Source organism: Megalobrama amblycephala, linkage group LG6 (assembly GCF_018812025.1).
Source record: "Megalobrama amblycephala isolate DHTTF-2021 linkage group LG6, ASM1881202v1, whole genome shotgun sequence".
Taxonomy (NCBI): Eukaryota; Metazoa; Chordata; class Actinopteri; order Cypriniformes; family Xenocyprididae; genus Megalobrama; species Megalobrama amblycephala.
This window is the reverse complement of record NC_063049.1, coordinates 24938885-24955050: the sequence shown is the minus strand read 5'-3', so window position 1 is coordinate 24955050 and position 16166 is coordinate 24938885. Positions and strand designations below refer to the sequence as shown.

General features: G+C 36.8%; 1 protein-coding gene across 2 annotated transcripts in view; it reads left to right on the top strand.

Annotated features, from left to right (window-relative positions):
* Nucleotides 1-16166, top strand: part of adcy5 (adenylate cyclase 5) — a 116064-nt gene that overhangs the window by 87516 nt on the left and 12382 nt on the right. The window contains exons 4-12 of one of the 2 annotated variants that reach the window (XM_048193543.1): nucleotides 1013-1124; nucleotides 2511-2638; nucleotides 5450-5608; nucleotides 6422-6563; nucleotides 6922-7059; nucleotides 10915-10937; nucleotides 12351-12510; nucleotides 15005-15102; nucleotides 15406-15493. In XM_048193543.1, coding sequence (XP_048049500.1) covers nucleotides 1013-1124; nucleotides 2511-2638; nucleotides 5450-5608; nucleotides 6422-6563; nucleotides 6922-7059; nucleotides 10915-10937; nucleotides 12351-12510; nucleotides 15005-15102; nucleotides 15406-15493 — 1048 coding nt within the window. The remainder of the gene's footprint in view (nucleotides 1-1012; nucleotides 1125-2510; nucleotides 2639-5449; nucleotides 5609-6421; nucleotides 6564-6921; nucleotides 7060-10914; nucleotides 10938-12350; nucleotides 12511-15004; nucleotides 15103-15405; nucleotides 15494-16166) is intronic. The other variant, XM_048193544.1, reaches the window with a different exon arrangement.

Below are 16166 nucleotides of genomic sequence, written 5' to 3'. Positions count from 1 at the left end.
TGAAATAAAGCTAGATCAATGTCAGCATTTGGTAAAAGCTCTCTAGATGAATATTGAATAGGAAAAGTCATTACAGCCCACAAGGTTTTTGTTTTGTCTTTGATTCAAGGTGCACAAAGAAGAGCCATATCTGTTACCTGCTCCCACAAGGGAATATCGTGCTTTATTCACTTTCTTGTCTCTGTAGGCCCAACATTCTCTTAATGTGATTGTCATCTTTTGCTATAGAGAGTGCGCTCTCCCAAACGAACCTGTCTGCTTTGCCATTGGCATGGTAATGGAGCTGTGATGCTGGGATCACATTAGTTAGCTTATATTGTATCTATGTAAAGTCTGCCCCGCAAATGGTCAATTGAAATGAATAGCTGTGGGCGAGGGTTTCAATTGTCAGCCAGGTAACCATAGCAACCATGTAATATAGGTGAATGTGCACTGCGCTGATGTGTGGGGATGAGAGCCTGAGATGATTAATGAGAATGACCTGATTTTTCACTGGGTTTATTTATTTGGCAAATGCTTTTAACCACAATGATGACAGTGTATACGTTATATATATATATATATATATATATATATATATATATATATATATATATATATATATAAGGGGTGCAACGGTCGTACTGAACGGTTCACGGGGCAAATTCCAAATGGAAGTGATCATCCCTATGCCTTACTCCCTCCTTAAAGTGGTGACTTTGTATAGTATAATACGCGTACTGTTGCGCACCCCCTTAGATATATATATAGATATATAGATATAGATAGATATATAGATATATATGTATAGATGGGTAAAACAGTAAAATCTATAAATAAAAGTATTTGAAAAGTAAATAAAATAAATGATGATGGCATGGTTAAAGTTTCAAGACAGATCTACTGAGACCTTCATATGACAACAAGAAAAACACTGAAATCTGTTTTCATAAAAATGAACACCTAAGATATACCAGTGCCTATAGCTGACGAAACCTCGAACTTTAATATTTTTCTCTCTCTCTCTCTGCAGTATCCTCTTTGCCGACATTGAGGGCTTCACCAGTCTGGCTTCCCAATGTACTGCCCAGGAGTTAGTGATGACCCTCAACGAGCTCTTCGCACGATTCGACAAACTAGCTGCCGTAAGTGTCCATAGAACAGCCCACGTCCTCAGCCAAACAGTGCTTTTTTATAGCAAAACACGGTGGCAAACTGAGATGCAATCATATTAATTCCGCTTGCATCCCACTCACACAGCTGACTGGAATAGACAGGCCCTCCCTCCTGTCAGATGAGTGTTTGCGATCATTCTTCGCACACTGAGCTTCCCACTGTTTTCCAACCCAACTATCTCCTCGTTATCTCCACCAGTGGTGGTGACTCATCGCAGCCAAGTTGCCATGCATTTGTGCACGTATACTCTGCTGCTGCAGAGAGATGTCGCTCAAAGTGGAAACCATCTGGTGTCTCTTCAGATGTTTGCACACTTCCCAAAACCTTCGAGCGAAGACACAAAAAAATATGCACGCGCACTTCGCCCTGATGATCAACAATAGAGGTTGTTGTACAGGCTGTGGGTTAAATCAAGGCATGCACTGGGGTGACATTCAGGTGGCTGTCATAAGACCTGGGCCTGCTGCCTTGAGTCCTGTGCCCAGCCCAAGGCTTCCTCCTCTGCTCTCCACTGGTTTCTTCTCTACTGTTGTGATGACTTACTAACTAACATACCTATAGGACTCCAATAACAATGCATAGTTCACTCAAAAAATGAAATTTTTTCAACCTTATGTTGTTTCAAACCTTCAAGACTTTCTTCCTTCCTTCCTTCCTTCCTTCCTTCCTTCCAATGTTTGAAGAACATTACTGGAAAAATTACTGGAGGTTTCAAGCTTCAAAAAGAATGCAAAAAAACATAAAAGCATCATATATGCTATATTACGCTGTGTTTTATCATATCATGCCTTACAATTAACAAATAATGACAGAACTTTTTTATTTTTATTATTACTAATATATTGCTTTTGTTGAGCTTTCTGTTGAGACTACTCATGTTTTCCAAGCAAAATATCTGGACAAATTGGATTGGATTTTTGAATTCATGGAAGTGGGATTCCAAACTTAGAACATAAAAATACACAGTAGGCACAGATTAAAAGCTGACCTTTTTGTAAGCCATTCAGGAACAGCCATTTGGGGTTTTAAGTTTGTTTTGTCTTCATAAATCATATAAATCCCTATGAAAATCCACATCCTTAAAAGGACAAATCATGTACGGTATGTGAAGGGGCTTTAATGTGGGGAAAGGCTATATATGTAACACATTCCCCATATGAGATATCCAGTATCACATCCTAATGGCAACTATTCAATTATTTCACCTTTGAGTGAAAGGTTTTATAGAAACTGATGCATACATAGTGAACTACAGCAGCTCAAACAGCTGAAATTTGATGGTAGGATTTATTGTTGATCCCGTTTATACCAGCCAGATCTGTTACACTGTTTGGTCATTCTCTGTGTGTCTGCAGGAGAATCACTGTCTGCGGATTAAGATCCTGGGCGACTGCTACTATTGCGTGTCGGGGCTGCCCGAGGCCCGTGCCGACCATGCGCACTGCTGCGTGGAGATGGGTGTGGACATGATCGAAGCAATCTCGTGAGTATTACAGTGTTGCTTCTGTTCATCAGACAGGAACAGCAAGGCTTTTGTGTCTTGTTTTAAATGCCTCCCGGGAGATACAAAGGAGATGCTATGGTGAATAACGACCTTGCACTTTCCATGAATATACATATATATATTGATGTGCCATACAAATCTCTCATTATTATCACATTTTACTATAATAGTATAATAGTTTAGTTTTCTCCCTTAAAATGTACTTCAGCCGGGATATTTAGAGGAGATGCTATGTTGAATCACGACCTGGCCTGTGAAATCTTGTAGTTTATAATGGTTTTAGAACATTAAGGGTTAGTTCACCCAAAAATAAAAATTTTGTCATTAATTACTCACCCTTGTGTCTTTCCAAACCCGTAAGACTTTTGTTCATCTTCGGAACATATATGAAGATTATTTTACTAATCTGAGAGATTTCTGTCCCTACCAATGAACTATTAAAAAGTTTATAAAGAGATCATAAAACTAATCCATATGAGTTGAGCAGTTTAGTCCAAATTTTCTGAAGAGACACGATCGCTTTATATGATGAACAGATTTAATGTAGGCTTTTATTCACATTTAAACATTCATCAGATATGGTAAATGGAAGCTCAATCATGTTTTCTTGACGTACGAAAACCAATGAGGTTCATTCTCATGTGTTACACAGCACGTTTGTGCTTCCGCAAGAACCAATGAAGTTTGCTCTCGCGCTTCAAGCAGGTTCAGTTTGTTTGCTGATCAAAGTTTATATGTGAATAAAAGCCTAAATTCAGTCTGTTCATCATATAAACCGATTGTGTCTCTTCAGAAAAATTGGACTAAACCACTTCAATTCATAAAATATGACAAGATCTCAGAGTTAAACTGTGTCAGAAAAAATCTTAATTATGTCAGATAACACTTAAGAAAAACATGGTCAGGTCAAAGTGTCTGAATAATTTTTGGTTACAAATTTGTATCAGTTTTACTGGTAGTCCACTGTATTTCATAAAGCCAAAAATATATATAAATGCAACTTTCATGAAGTAAACTTTCAGTATATAAAGCCTTCCTTCAGGCGGAAAAAAATAGTCCCTGACCGTGAACAGCAACAGAAGTTACATTATTATGCCATTACATGGCAGCAAAGACTGTCTTTATGAGTGTGACAGACAGAAGCGAAGACTTTTACATCGAAAACTCTGAATTGTTGTGAACACGGAACAAGACACAACTGACAAATGCTTTGACTAGTGCTGTCAGTCACGGGAAAACCCCTTAACTGTTAAAAGGACAAGATATTGCAGTGGACATTTAAACAGATTTTTTTATTATGAACATAGGACTGACCTGAAGGAAAATGCTAAATCTGAATGCAGGTAATAAACTCGCTCATTTGATCTCTTTCTCACAACACTCTTCTACATAATACAGTAAGCTTCAATGAACAATATCAATTGAGAACACACAGTTTACGTTGCTAAGGGTGTTGTGTAGTGATACACAGAACCGTTGGGTGAAGCGGTCGTAGCTGTTTTATCGTGATTAAAGCACAGCTATTGACCAATCAGAATCAAGCACAGGAACTAACCATTTTTTATATATATATATATATATATATATGAAATAGTTTAATTATTAAGTAATTTTAAATAAATGTTTAAATATTCATTAAAATATTTTTATTTAACCAATTACAATGCTTTTTTAAAACTATGTTAACCATTCTTTTGCTATTTCTTTTATAATTTATTTAATTATATCAATTTTTCGTATGTTCTCCTTTTTAATTTGATCTATTTCGTGTTGATATTTATTTCTGAAAAAACGTAAATTCCTATATATATTTCCAGTCTTTTTTATTGGCATTTTGTCAGAAATTTAAGAAATATTCTGTCCCCTGTTCATGAAAGTGAGGCTATTACTGGACCGTATGAAGGTTCACGGAAAGGCTGAGCTGAGAGAGAACACTTAATCTTATTTACCTGCTTTACTAATCGTGACTAAATTGTTATAAGCATTACGTTTTGTTTTTTTCTAGAAACTTTGAATTACCCTCTGTGGGTCTTTTCTGCTCTTCTAATTGGTCAGGTCAGTCATCTCTTAATTGAGTTGTTTCCAAGTTATTTGTCTTGCGTGCGTGTGGACGTGTCCACAGGCCTGACTTCTTTAATGTTCAGTCTCTCTGAGCAGTTGTTTGTTAAGGCAGGAATGGCGGTGACTGGTTTTCTGCTCCAATGAGCACGTGTCTGTGTTTCTCTGAGCTGAAGCCAGCCGCCCCAGCGCCCCATCACAGGACGAGACTATTTTCCGCAGACTTGCCTGTCACCCTCAATGTTCAAAGGAGTTTGATGGCTTGTTTGCCGTGTGACGTCGGGATCAGAATGTGCTGTTAACTTGTTGATGTGCTGAGTGGAAAGGTGCATTTCAGGGAGCGCTAATCCACCTTAGGACTTTTTCATAAAGGTATAAAGTGAGATGAAATGTGTTAATGGGTAAGGTTATGTATTATATTGTATATTAAAATGGTAGCTGTGGGATAAAGTGTGTCAAGGTCCAAATGTGGGAAATACTGGTAAATTGGTCACATTGAAAAGGGTAAAGCTAGCAAAGAAAAGAATTCACCACCATTCAAAGAATAGATAGAGAGATAGATGCTTCAACAGTGTGCATGTAAACAGCTTTCAAAGTTCTTTCTAGTACCACTTGAAGTTTAATATCACCTTAAGAGTTCAAATTTAGCATATTGTTGATGCATGATATAAAAATATATGATTCACAAAATTAACAGCAGGTATATCTACGTTTTCTGTCTTTGTTCTCCAGGTTGGTGAGGGAAGTCACTGGCGTCAACGTCAACATGCGTGTGGGTATACACAGCGGGCGTGTCCACTGCGGGGTGCTGGGATTAAGAAAGTGGCAGTTTGATGTCTGGTCCAATGATGTCACCTTGGCCAATCACATGGAAGCTGGGGGCAAAGCAGGGTGGGTTCATGAAGTTTGGATTTTTTGGGGGGGGGGGAGGCTCACATGAGCCTCCTCACTTTTAAAATCTGAAAATGTTTTTAATTAATTGTTTAAGAAGGGATATCGCCATCTAAGGGCACTGAAGGTTCTATATCTTGTGCGTTTTGCTCTTACTGACCCAAACTTGTCAACAAGACTACTTTACATGAATACGAGTGCATTATCAGGAAGTTGCTGATCGCAGGTGTTTGATTTGTTAGATGAGGTCATCATGATGAGGCTGAAACCAGCACCAATGCAAGTAGGCTTTGACTATTTAATTTTACTTATCATTATTTTATTTATGCGCTATATTGACAAGGACTTTTTGAAGGATATTGGTTTACTTATGGCCTTTTTGTGCATTTGAGCTTAACTGCGACTTGAGAGTTTGTAGGTGTTTAAGAGGCTGTTGTGCCGACCTTTATTTATTGCAATATTGAGGTGTTCAGTTTTATTTGGATTTTATAAAATAAACATGATTTCTCATCTTACAAATCAATTGTTTCTTATTTTCACTGTCTCCGTCTCTCAGATGTTGAGGACTACTGCATCTTTGAGCCTATATTCAGTACGAGTAAAATACTTAAGTACTGTTAAAATCAGATACTCTAAGACTTTTACTCACGTTGTATTAGAATTGGTGACTTGTAACTTGTAATGGAGTCATTTTTACTGTAAGGTATGAGTACTTTTACTCAAGTATGGTTTTCAGGTACTCTTTACACCTCTGAGTTCAGGGCAACTTCCTCTCTACATTATGCAACAAGAAAGTTGTTTTTATCATCTCAGGCGAATCCATATCACTAAGGCCACTCTGAATTACCTAAATGGGGATTATGATGTGGAACCTGGATTTGGTGGAGAAAGAAACGTCTATCTCAAGAAGCACAACATTGAAACCTACCTCATTGTGGGCTGCAGTCAGAAGCGGGTGAGACCTTTTTGTTTTTCCTCATCGGCGAATCATATCAGTTCAGTTTTATAATAAATTCAGGTGAATTAAGACATTTGAGAGTGTCCTTTCTTGTGTTTTAAATCACACATTAAATATTGTAACCTAAGACACTTGTTCAACAAGCTCTGTTAATATGCACATGCTTTTAAAGCAGAAACACCTAGTGCTCAACAATAGCATGACTCACATGATGCAGGGCAGTAGATGAATGCAAATGAGCTAGCTACCTAGATAAATTCAGGGAAACGTGACGTCAAAAGACAAGCTAGTTAATGACTATGACATTAAAAGCACGGACCGTAATACTGCTTTGGTTTTATATTTCTCTTCACAGAAAGAAGAAAAGGCCATGATTGCTAAGATGAACCGGCAACGAACCAACTCGGTCACTCATAATAGCACTCACTGGACCGACCGGCCCTTCTACAATCACCTGGGTGGCAATCAGGTTTCCAAGGAGATGAAGAGGATGGTGAGGAAGCTACACTTTTGAAAGGGCCGCATTAACCACCCTTGTAGGATTAGAACATTATCTGAGTGCTGAAAAACAGTTGGTTTGCATTTACTCTAATTGCCATGTCTAAAACCCATTACCGCCTCTGTTGGAGGATAAGGCCTTTGACAGGGGAGGCTTTTTGTACCATGTGTTAACTAAGCCAAAACAATCCCAAGGACATTGCTTTAGGGCCACATGTAAAGGACCTTCTGCCCTTTGTGTAGTCCCTGTTCTTTCATTCAGTTCTCAGCACTTCCCCGGCTCTGGAACCCAAAGGGAACGGCACTCTAATTAAATAAAGCTGGACTGCCTCACATATCGCCCTGAGGGATTTAATCAGGCAAAGTGGAACCAGCAATTAGTTCCTGTGTGCTCCATGGGAATACCCTTTATTTTATTTTATGTTTTTTGGGGGTTTTTTTATCTGAAGCACCTGTTCCTTCTCATCTTGGTTAACATAGTAAGAAGGAACACTGAAATCCAGTCTAACTTATTCTCGCTATGACTGACACACTTTAAATAGTGTTGTCAAATAAAACATAACAGGAATATTGACATTTCCATTATAAAAATAGGTGTCTACAGTTGTCTAAAACTTTGTCCAATCCAAGTTTGATTTAAAATATCCCAACATAAATATGCCACATCAGTTTTGAGCCAATCATTCGGGCTCTAGTAAAACATCTTTCATGAAATACACTTTCAAAAGATTAGCATCAGTAAGATTTTTTTTTAATTAAATTATTACTTTTATTTAGCAAGGATGCATTAAATTCAAAATACAGGAAAAAAATTTATGCTGTTCTTTTGAATACTTAAATTGTATCATTAAAAATAATAATAAGTCTTTCTTAAGCAGCAAATCAGCATATTAGAATGAATTCTGAAGGATCATGTGACACTGAAGACTGGAGTAATGATGCTGAAAATTCAGCTTTGCATTCACAGGAATAGATTACATTCTAAAATATATTCAGATAGAAAACAGTTATTTTAAAATGTAATAATATTTCGCTATATTACTGTTTTTACTGTGTTTTTGATTAGTGAACATAAGAGACTTCTTTACCGACCCCAAACTTTTGAATATTAGGCAGCATCTTTTGAATATTTTGAAAATAAATGGTGTAGTTACAACATCAATCAGCAGAGGGTAGCAGTAAAACCCTTGGTTTAAGCATAACTCGGCAACATTGGCTAAACCAGTTTGCTGTTGGAATATCTGTTTGTCCATTGAACAGCAGATGGGGGGAACCTGTTTGTAATTATTTCTGCAATTGCATTTGGTGATGATAGTGGCACAGATAAATCCTGTTCGATTTATCCTGCCGGAGCTCAGGCTGGCATGTAATTGCCAGATATCTATCCACGCCTACACAAACACTGAGCATTGATGAAGGCAGATAAACATGCAGTCTATTCTGACGAGCAGAATATCTGTTTCACAATAACAACAGCACCTGTTTTTGTCTGTTGTATTGTCTAGAGGCTTGCGTTGGCCCAGAAGGTGTTGCTCAATCCAAGAAGAGAAACAAATGGTGTACACATCAACACACTGACTGGGTCATAGTCTCTGTTGAGTGAAGGCCTGTGTGTGGGAGTGCATCTGAGTCTACCAAGACTATACATTTACTGACTATTATTATGCATTTAGCAACCTGTCCCATGGATGCTTTTTACTCTCCTAATTTAATGTTTAGTGGCTAGAAATTACCATTAAAATGGTAATTTCATATCTAATGGGAACATTTAGTCTGTTCCTTGACTTACATATCTGCTGTTTTTTTATATATTAAGTAAGTAGTCATTTAGAAGATGCTTTTATTCAAAGCACTTGTTGTAGAGACTGGGGTTCTCATATTACTTGTTTTCAGCAGTCGTCACCAATACGAGTGAAACTTTGCAAATTTCTGTACAGATACCACAGCAAAAACAAATATGTTTGGACATTTGATGACTAAATTTATGATTCTTATGGTCTTGAAAACATTAAGCATTGGTCAAACAAACATAAGTACAAGTGGCACTCACACTTTATTAGGCACGCCTTGCTTGGACCCCCTTTTTGCCTTCAGAACTGCCTTAATACTTTGTGGCATAGACTTAACAAGCTGCTGGAAACATTCCTCAGAGATTTTGGTCCATACTGACAAGATAACATCACACATTTGCTGCAGATTTGTTGGATGTACATCCATGATGTGATCCCCATTCCACCACATCCCGAAGATGCTCTATTGGATTGAGATCTGGTGACTGTGGAGGCCATTTGAGTATAGTGAACTCGTTGTCATGTTCAAAAAACCAGTTTGAGATGTTTTGAGTTTGGTGACATAGCATGTTAACCTGCAGGAAGTAGCCATCAGAAGATGGGTTACACTGTGATCATAAAGGAATGGACATGGTCAGCAACAATACTTAGGTAGGCTGTGGTGTTGACGTAAACAATGCTCAGTTGGTACTAAGGCTTCCAAAGTGTGCCAAGAAAATGTCCCCGACACCATTACACCACCACCAGCCTGAACTGTTGATACAGTACAAGGCAGGATGGAATGGATCCATGCTTTCATGTTTTTTATGCCAAATTTTGACCCTACCATCTGAATGTCACAGCAGAAATCGTGACTCAGACCAGGCAACTCTTTTCCAATCTTCTATTGTCTAATTTTGTGAGCCTGTGTGAATTGTAGCCTCAGTTTTTCTGTTCTTAGCTGACAGGAGTGGCACTGGTGTTGTCTTCTGCTGCTGCAGTCCATCTGCATAAAGGTTTGTCGTGTTGAGCGTTCAAAGATGCTCTTCTGCAGACCTCGGTTGTAACAACTGATTATTTGAATTACTGTTGCCTTTCTATCAGCTGAAACCAGTCTGGCCATTTTCTTCTGACCTCTGGCATCAACAAGGCATTTTTTGCCCACAGAACAGCCGGTCACTAGGCACTTTCTCTTTTTCGGACCATTCTCTGTAAACCCTAGAAATGGTTGTGTCCATCTGGCAACAACATCCATGCCATGTTAGATTAGAAACATGGAAATCTCAAACACTGTTGAAATAAAAGTGAGTGTCTCGTGCTACATATGTAAAGCATTCCAAATCATATGTCAGCTGTCTTTGTAGGCAGTAGGCAGGCGGCTCACTCAGTTTTGTAACTTCTAATGTTTATGTGAAATAATAATAGTTAAAACCCCCTAGGAAAAGACGAAACACCAACCACTAAAGCACATGTGCAACAACATGAGCCTATTTGGTTTCCTCTCCATGTTTCTCATGTCCTACCATGATAAATCAATGCCTCATTAGCCAGCTCTGTTTACTTCTGGGATCTGAATTTTAACTTTTAACCCAAAACGGAGAGCTTGTGGTCACAAATCAAGCCATCTGAATCAGCTCTCAGCTTGCTTATACACAATGTCAGTAATCATGTGTTTGGCTATATCATTCAGCACAGTAATATTAAATCCTCAGTCTCACAGCAGTTCTGTTTACAACATTGTTGCGAAGTTTGTCCATAAATGATTGTCCTGATTATTATCTCTCTTTCTTTATCTCTTGTAATTGCGTTAGTCACTGTTGTTATGTGCTGCATGACAGTATAAGAAATGAATAGAGATCATGTTGGAATGGAGTGCTGGTTAAATCATGTTTTTTTTTTTGTACTCAAACACAAAAAGAAGAATGGGGAAAAACAGTGTTACCCTTTTTTTTTTTCTTTTTTTTTTTTTGAGGTCCTCCAGAAGGGGTCACTGTTGTGCTGACTGTACAAATGCAGATATTCAAATGCTTTTTCATTCAGCATTGATGTATAATGCATTTTCTCTTCCAATTTTGTTGCAGGGATTTGAGGATCCCAAAGACAAGTGAGTATATGGAACACATCTCCCTATCTCTATCTCGCATGCCAATTCTTTTATTAATAGATGATTACAGAATTTGTTATATACTGTATACACAACTGTTCAAAAGTTTGGGGTCAATAAAATTTTCAAAGAAGCCTCGATTTAACAGCATTTATTTGAAATTTAATTTGTAATAAATGTCGTTACTGTCACTTTTAATCAATTTAATGCATCCTTTCTGAATAAAAGTATTAATTTCTGTCAAAAATTTTACTCACCCCAAACTTTTGAATGGCGCGTATATAGCTTCACTTTATCTAACTTTATATATAAAAGTAAAACCAATATTATTAAACTTCAGACTCTTAATTCTGGTTGGATGAGGTTCGAAATTGGATAACCAATACACTCTTGAACTCATCAGTTATATATAAATGAAGCAAGCACTTCAACAGCTAAACTCTGCTTTGTGTTGGTTGTGTTCAGTGTCCTGTGTATAATCTGTGCCCATTTTCTATGCTGATTACAGGGGAAAATTTGCAAAGTGGATTAAATTATGGTACAAATGGGTGAAAGGAGTTAGGTCTACGACAGTTGTTTGTAGTTAAAAGATGTATTCAAGTTGGAAAAACAAATGAATGGGGGGAAAACAAAACCACACAGGAGAAGTGTTGAACTTTGTAAATTATGTATATTCAAACTGCTGAGCTGTTGGCACAGATTCCATGCAGGCCTACTAACTACGACTAAAAATCAATTTATAAAAAATACATTACTAAAATATATTCAAATGTAAATGAACTGCCAACTACCAATGAACTAATCAACACATGCACATAGTGTGAGCGTTTCCATCACTTTTACAGTGGTGTTAAAAAGTGTGCTTTTAGAACCTGGAATCCTGTCTCTCTTCATACTTATGCATGCATCACTGTGCTTGTCTTATCAACTACTCAGCAGATCTCTAAAGGTGTGAGTACAGATATGCAAACCGGTTTGCTTCTGTAGGCAATTAATAATCAAACTTCACAAACCCATTATATTTAGTTTATATGTTAATTTCCACATTCCTTGATAGCTGAAGTTTCAAATACATTAAGTACAGGACTTTGTTGCGCTGATGTTGTTTAGTAGTTATTGAATTGCATGAACATGACTGCAAGGCCTTGAATGCTTTAGCAGATGATTTGTTCTTTCTCAACATAATCAACTCGGTTTCACTGGCAGAATTGCTAATCATATCAAGGCTGGTAACCATGGTGATTCTGAGCTGCCTTGAACTCTGTCATCATTCCATGTTTTTTTTTTTTTTTTTGTGGGATTTTGGGGGTGCTACTGCTACTTTTGGTGGTCTGGCTATATAGTATAGTATTAAGTTACAGAATAAGAGGGGAGGAAGAATGTGGAAAAACTGTCTCGTCTTGTGTTATCTAGACATTTCATTTTCAGAAACACGCAAGAAAACCTGAACCCAGAGGATGAGGTGGATGAGTTTCTGGGCCGCGCCATTGACGCTCGAAGCATCGACCGGTTACGGTCCGAACACGTCAAGAAATTTCTGCTGACATTCCGAGAACCTGACCTGGAGAAGAAGGTACGGCTTTCATTTACGTGACCGGCGTCAATGATAAGATTAACATTTACTCACCCTCAAGTTGTTCCAGACATTTAAGAGTTTCTTTTGTCTGTTGAATGCAAAAGAAGAAATTTTGAAGAATACAGATGACGGTAGCCATTGACTGCCCTACTATTTTTTTCATACTATGGAAGTCAATGGCTACTGTCAACTGTTTGGTTACCAGAATTCTTCAAAATATCTTTAATTGTGTTCAACAGAAGAAAAAACTCAGGTTTGGAACAACTTTAGGGTGAGTAAATGATGACAGAATTTTCATTTTTGGATGAATTATCCCTTTAACACCACAGCATGATTCATTAGCTAATGCTAATCCACACAACATTTTTGTTCCATGGAACCCAAAAGGAAAATTTTGCAAAACGTTCACAACATGTTTCAAATATTAATAAATACTATAGTAGTATACTATACAGTATATACTAATGTATACTACAATATAATAGTACAATAAAATAACACTTATCACACCTGGCAAACTCCAAAAATGACCAAAAAACACTATAATAGTAGCCAGCCAATATAACTTATTACTATATTCCAGGTCTTCTGAAGCCATATGAAGGCTTATTGTAAAGAACAGGCAAAAATGAACATTGTTTACATTGTTGTCCACTGTAAATCTTTATAACACTTTATATCATTTGATTGTGTTTTATGCCTGATAAGCTTAAACAATTGTTTTTCTGTGCATTATAGTTTGCCAGTTCTACTGATTTAAATGCTTCATCAGTAAAATGATCTAGCCTTGTGAGCATGAACTAACCATTTAACAAATCTTTAGTTAATGTTACTGGTAAATTGTTCCTTCAAGTGCATAGCAAAAATACAGCAGAGAGCCAATCAGAAGTCTATTATGTTAGTACTGTTGTGCAGGCAGACTAAAAGTATTCTCCATAGCTCAAAGATATGGCATGCTGCTAAGATGAATAGAAATTCAAGGTCCCCACTGACCTCCCTCACCTCAAAGAGATGCCCAAACTTTCTCAGAAAAGATGGAGTTTTTGTGACTGTGTAGGAGACTCTGTTTCTTTGTAAAGATGGTGACAAAAGGGTAATAGAAGGGAAGTCTATCAGTCTCTGCGTTTACGTTCTCCTCCGTCTGCAGTCGCATACACATTTAGCAGGTTGTACGCTGGTCCTGGTACTTCTAACGCTGATTAGATGACTCGTTCAGAGACTTGCCTCCGGTTTGTAGTGGAGATAATTATTGCTTTTGTTGTCTTTCATTGTCTGTGTCTAGAATGTCTAAGCAATTATCCTTTATAATCTTTGTCTGAAGAAATTCACTTGATGTTATTTTGTTAGATGTTTTACATATCTACCATTTTGTTTAGATTTTTGAAATAAAGAAATGATTCTTTTATTTTAAAAAAAGATGCATTACATGGATCAAACGTGACAGTAAAGACATTTATAATGTTTCCAAAGTTTCATGTTTTAAATAAATGCAGTTTCCACAAAAATATTAAGCGAAACAACTGTTTTCAACATTAATAATAAGAAATGTTTCTTGAACAGTAAAGCCGCATATTAAAATTATTTCTGAAGGATCATGCGACACTGAAGACTGGAGTAATGATGCTGAAAAATTAGCTTCACAGGAATAAATTACATTTTAAAATATATTAAAATGCAAAACAGCTATTTTAAATTGCAATAATATTTTACAATATTATTGTTATCACTGTATTTTTGGTCAAACAAATGCAGCCTTGGTGATCATAAGAGACTTCTATCAAAAACATTCTTGCTGAACCCAAACTTATGAACAGTAGTGTATATATGGGGGCATTTATTTATTTATTTTTATTATTTTTTTTTATAGGCACTAGTGGTAGCCCTGAGTGAATTGTGTTATAGATGAGATTAGAAAAACTACCTAATTATTGTATTTTTATGTGTAAGACATGTTGGTCTAATGGTGCAGTCCTAGTTTAAGGGACAAGGGGGACCCAAGTTCAAATCTTGACCAAATATATAATTTTTTTACACTTTACAATAAGGTTTCATTTGTTAACATTAGTTAAAGTGGACTAAGAATGAACAATACAACATTTCAACATTTCAATTCAACATTTGCTAATACATTATTAAAATCAAAATTTGTATTTGCTAACATTAGTTAAAGGCACTGTGAACTAACATAAAAAAAAACAATGAACAGTTGCAATTTTATTGACTATTATGTTAACAAAGATTAATAAATACTGTAACATGTATTGCTCACTGTTAATGTTATTTTATACATTAACTAATGTTAACAAATGAGACCTTATTATATATTTATTTGTTTGTAATTATACTGTGCTAAAATATTTAACAAATAACATTAGTAAACATGTATACATACATACACTCCTGTCTGTCAGTTGAACACTACTTTCACATGCCATTTAAACTGTTTTTGTAACCCCACTCTTTTCTCTTTTCTTTCCTCACCTTCTGTCAGTACTCCAAACAGGTAGACGCCAGGTTTGGAGCATACGTAGCCTGCGCCTCCCTCGTCTTTTTATTCATCTGCTTCATTCAGATAGTCATTGTGCCACAGTAAGTACACTTCGGTTAAAAACCTGATCCTAGCAAATGTTTTCGAATCCATTCAAACAAGCCACAGGCTTTGAGAAGATTTTGTTTGAATTTGAATGGGAGTGTCACATACACAGAAGCTTTCATTCATTTTGACTTTGTAAAGGTGAAGACAGTTAGTACCTGAGCAGTCAAAGCAGGACTCTCCTGTTCGTCAGACACTGTTAATTACGACATATAATAATAATTACGTTTAAAATGACATACAGCTATTTTCTATTTACCTGGTTCCCTCTCTTAAACCTATGTGTTGTTGTTTTGCAGCTCGGGGCTGATGGTTGGCTTCTATATTCTGTGCCTGGTCCTCCTGATGGCTGTTATGTTCATCTCAGCCATTTACTCCTGTTTTGGGGTGAGTGAAATATTGGTATTGTACACATGAAATATAGCCTATGCAATGTTAATGTATAATATAATGAAGTTCTGATATAATAACAATAATATATATGTAAGCAATAAGGTACGAGAGGCTGTGCTGTATCGTGAATAAGTCACAGCTGAAGGGCGTTGTTTGGCACGACGCGAAGCGAACCCCTTCAGCCGTGACTTATTCACGATACAGCACTAGCTTTGAGTACCTTATTGGTTTTATTTCCACACAATACAAATATTAAAGCCAATACAACTTTCATGAAGTAAACTTTCAATAAAAGCCTTCCTTCCACTGGAAAAAATAGTCCCTGATCGTGAACAGCAACAGAAGTTACATTATTACACCATTAGATGGCGGCAAAGACTGTCTTTATGAGTGTGTCAGTCAGTAGCGAAGACTTTTACATTGAAAAGACACAACTGACGAATGTTTTGACTAGCACTGTCAGTCATGGGAAAACCCCTTAACTGTTAAAAGGACAAGATAATACATTGGACATTTAAACAGATTTTTTATTATGAACATAGGACTGACCTGCAGGAAAATGCTAAATCTGAATGCAGGTAATAAACTCGCTCACTCTTTTTCTCACAATACTCTTCTACATAATACAGTAAGCTTCAATGAACAATATCAATTGAGAACATACAGT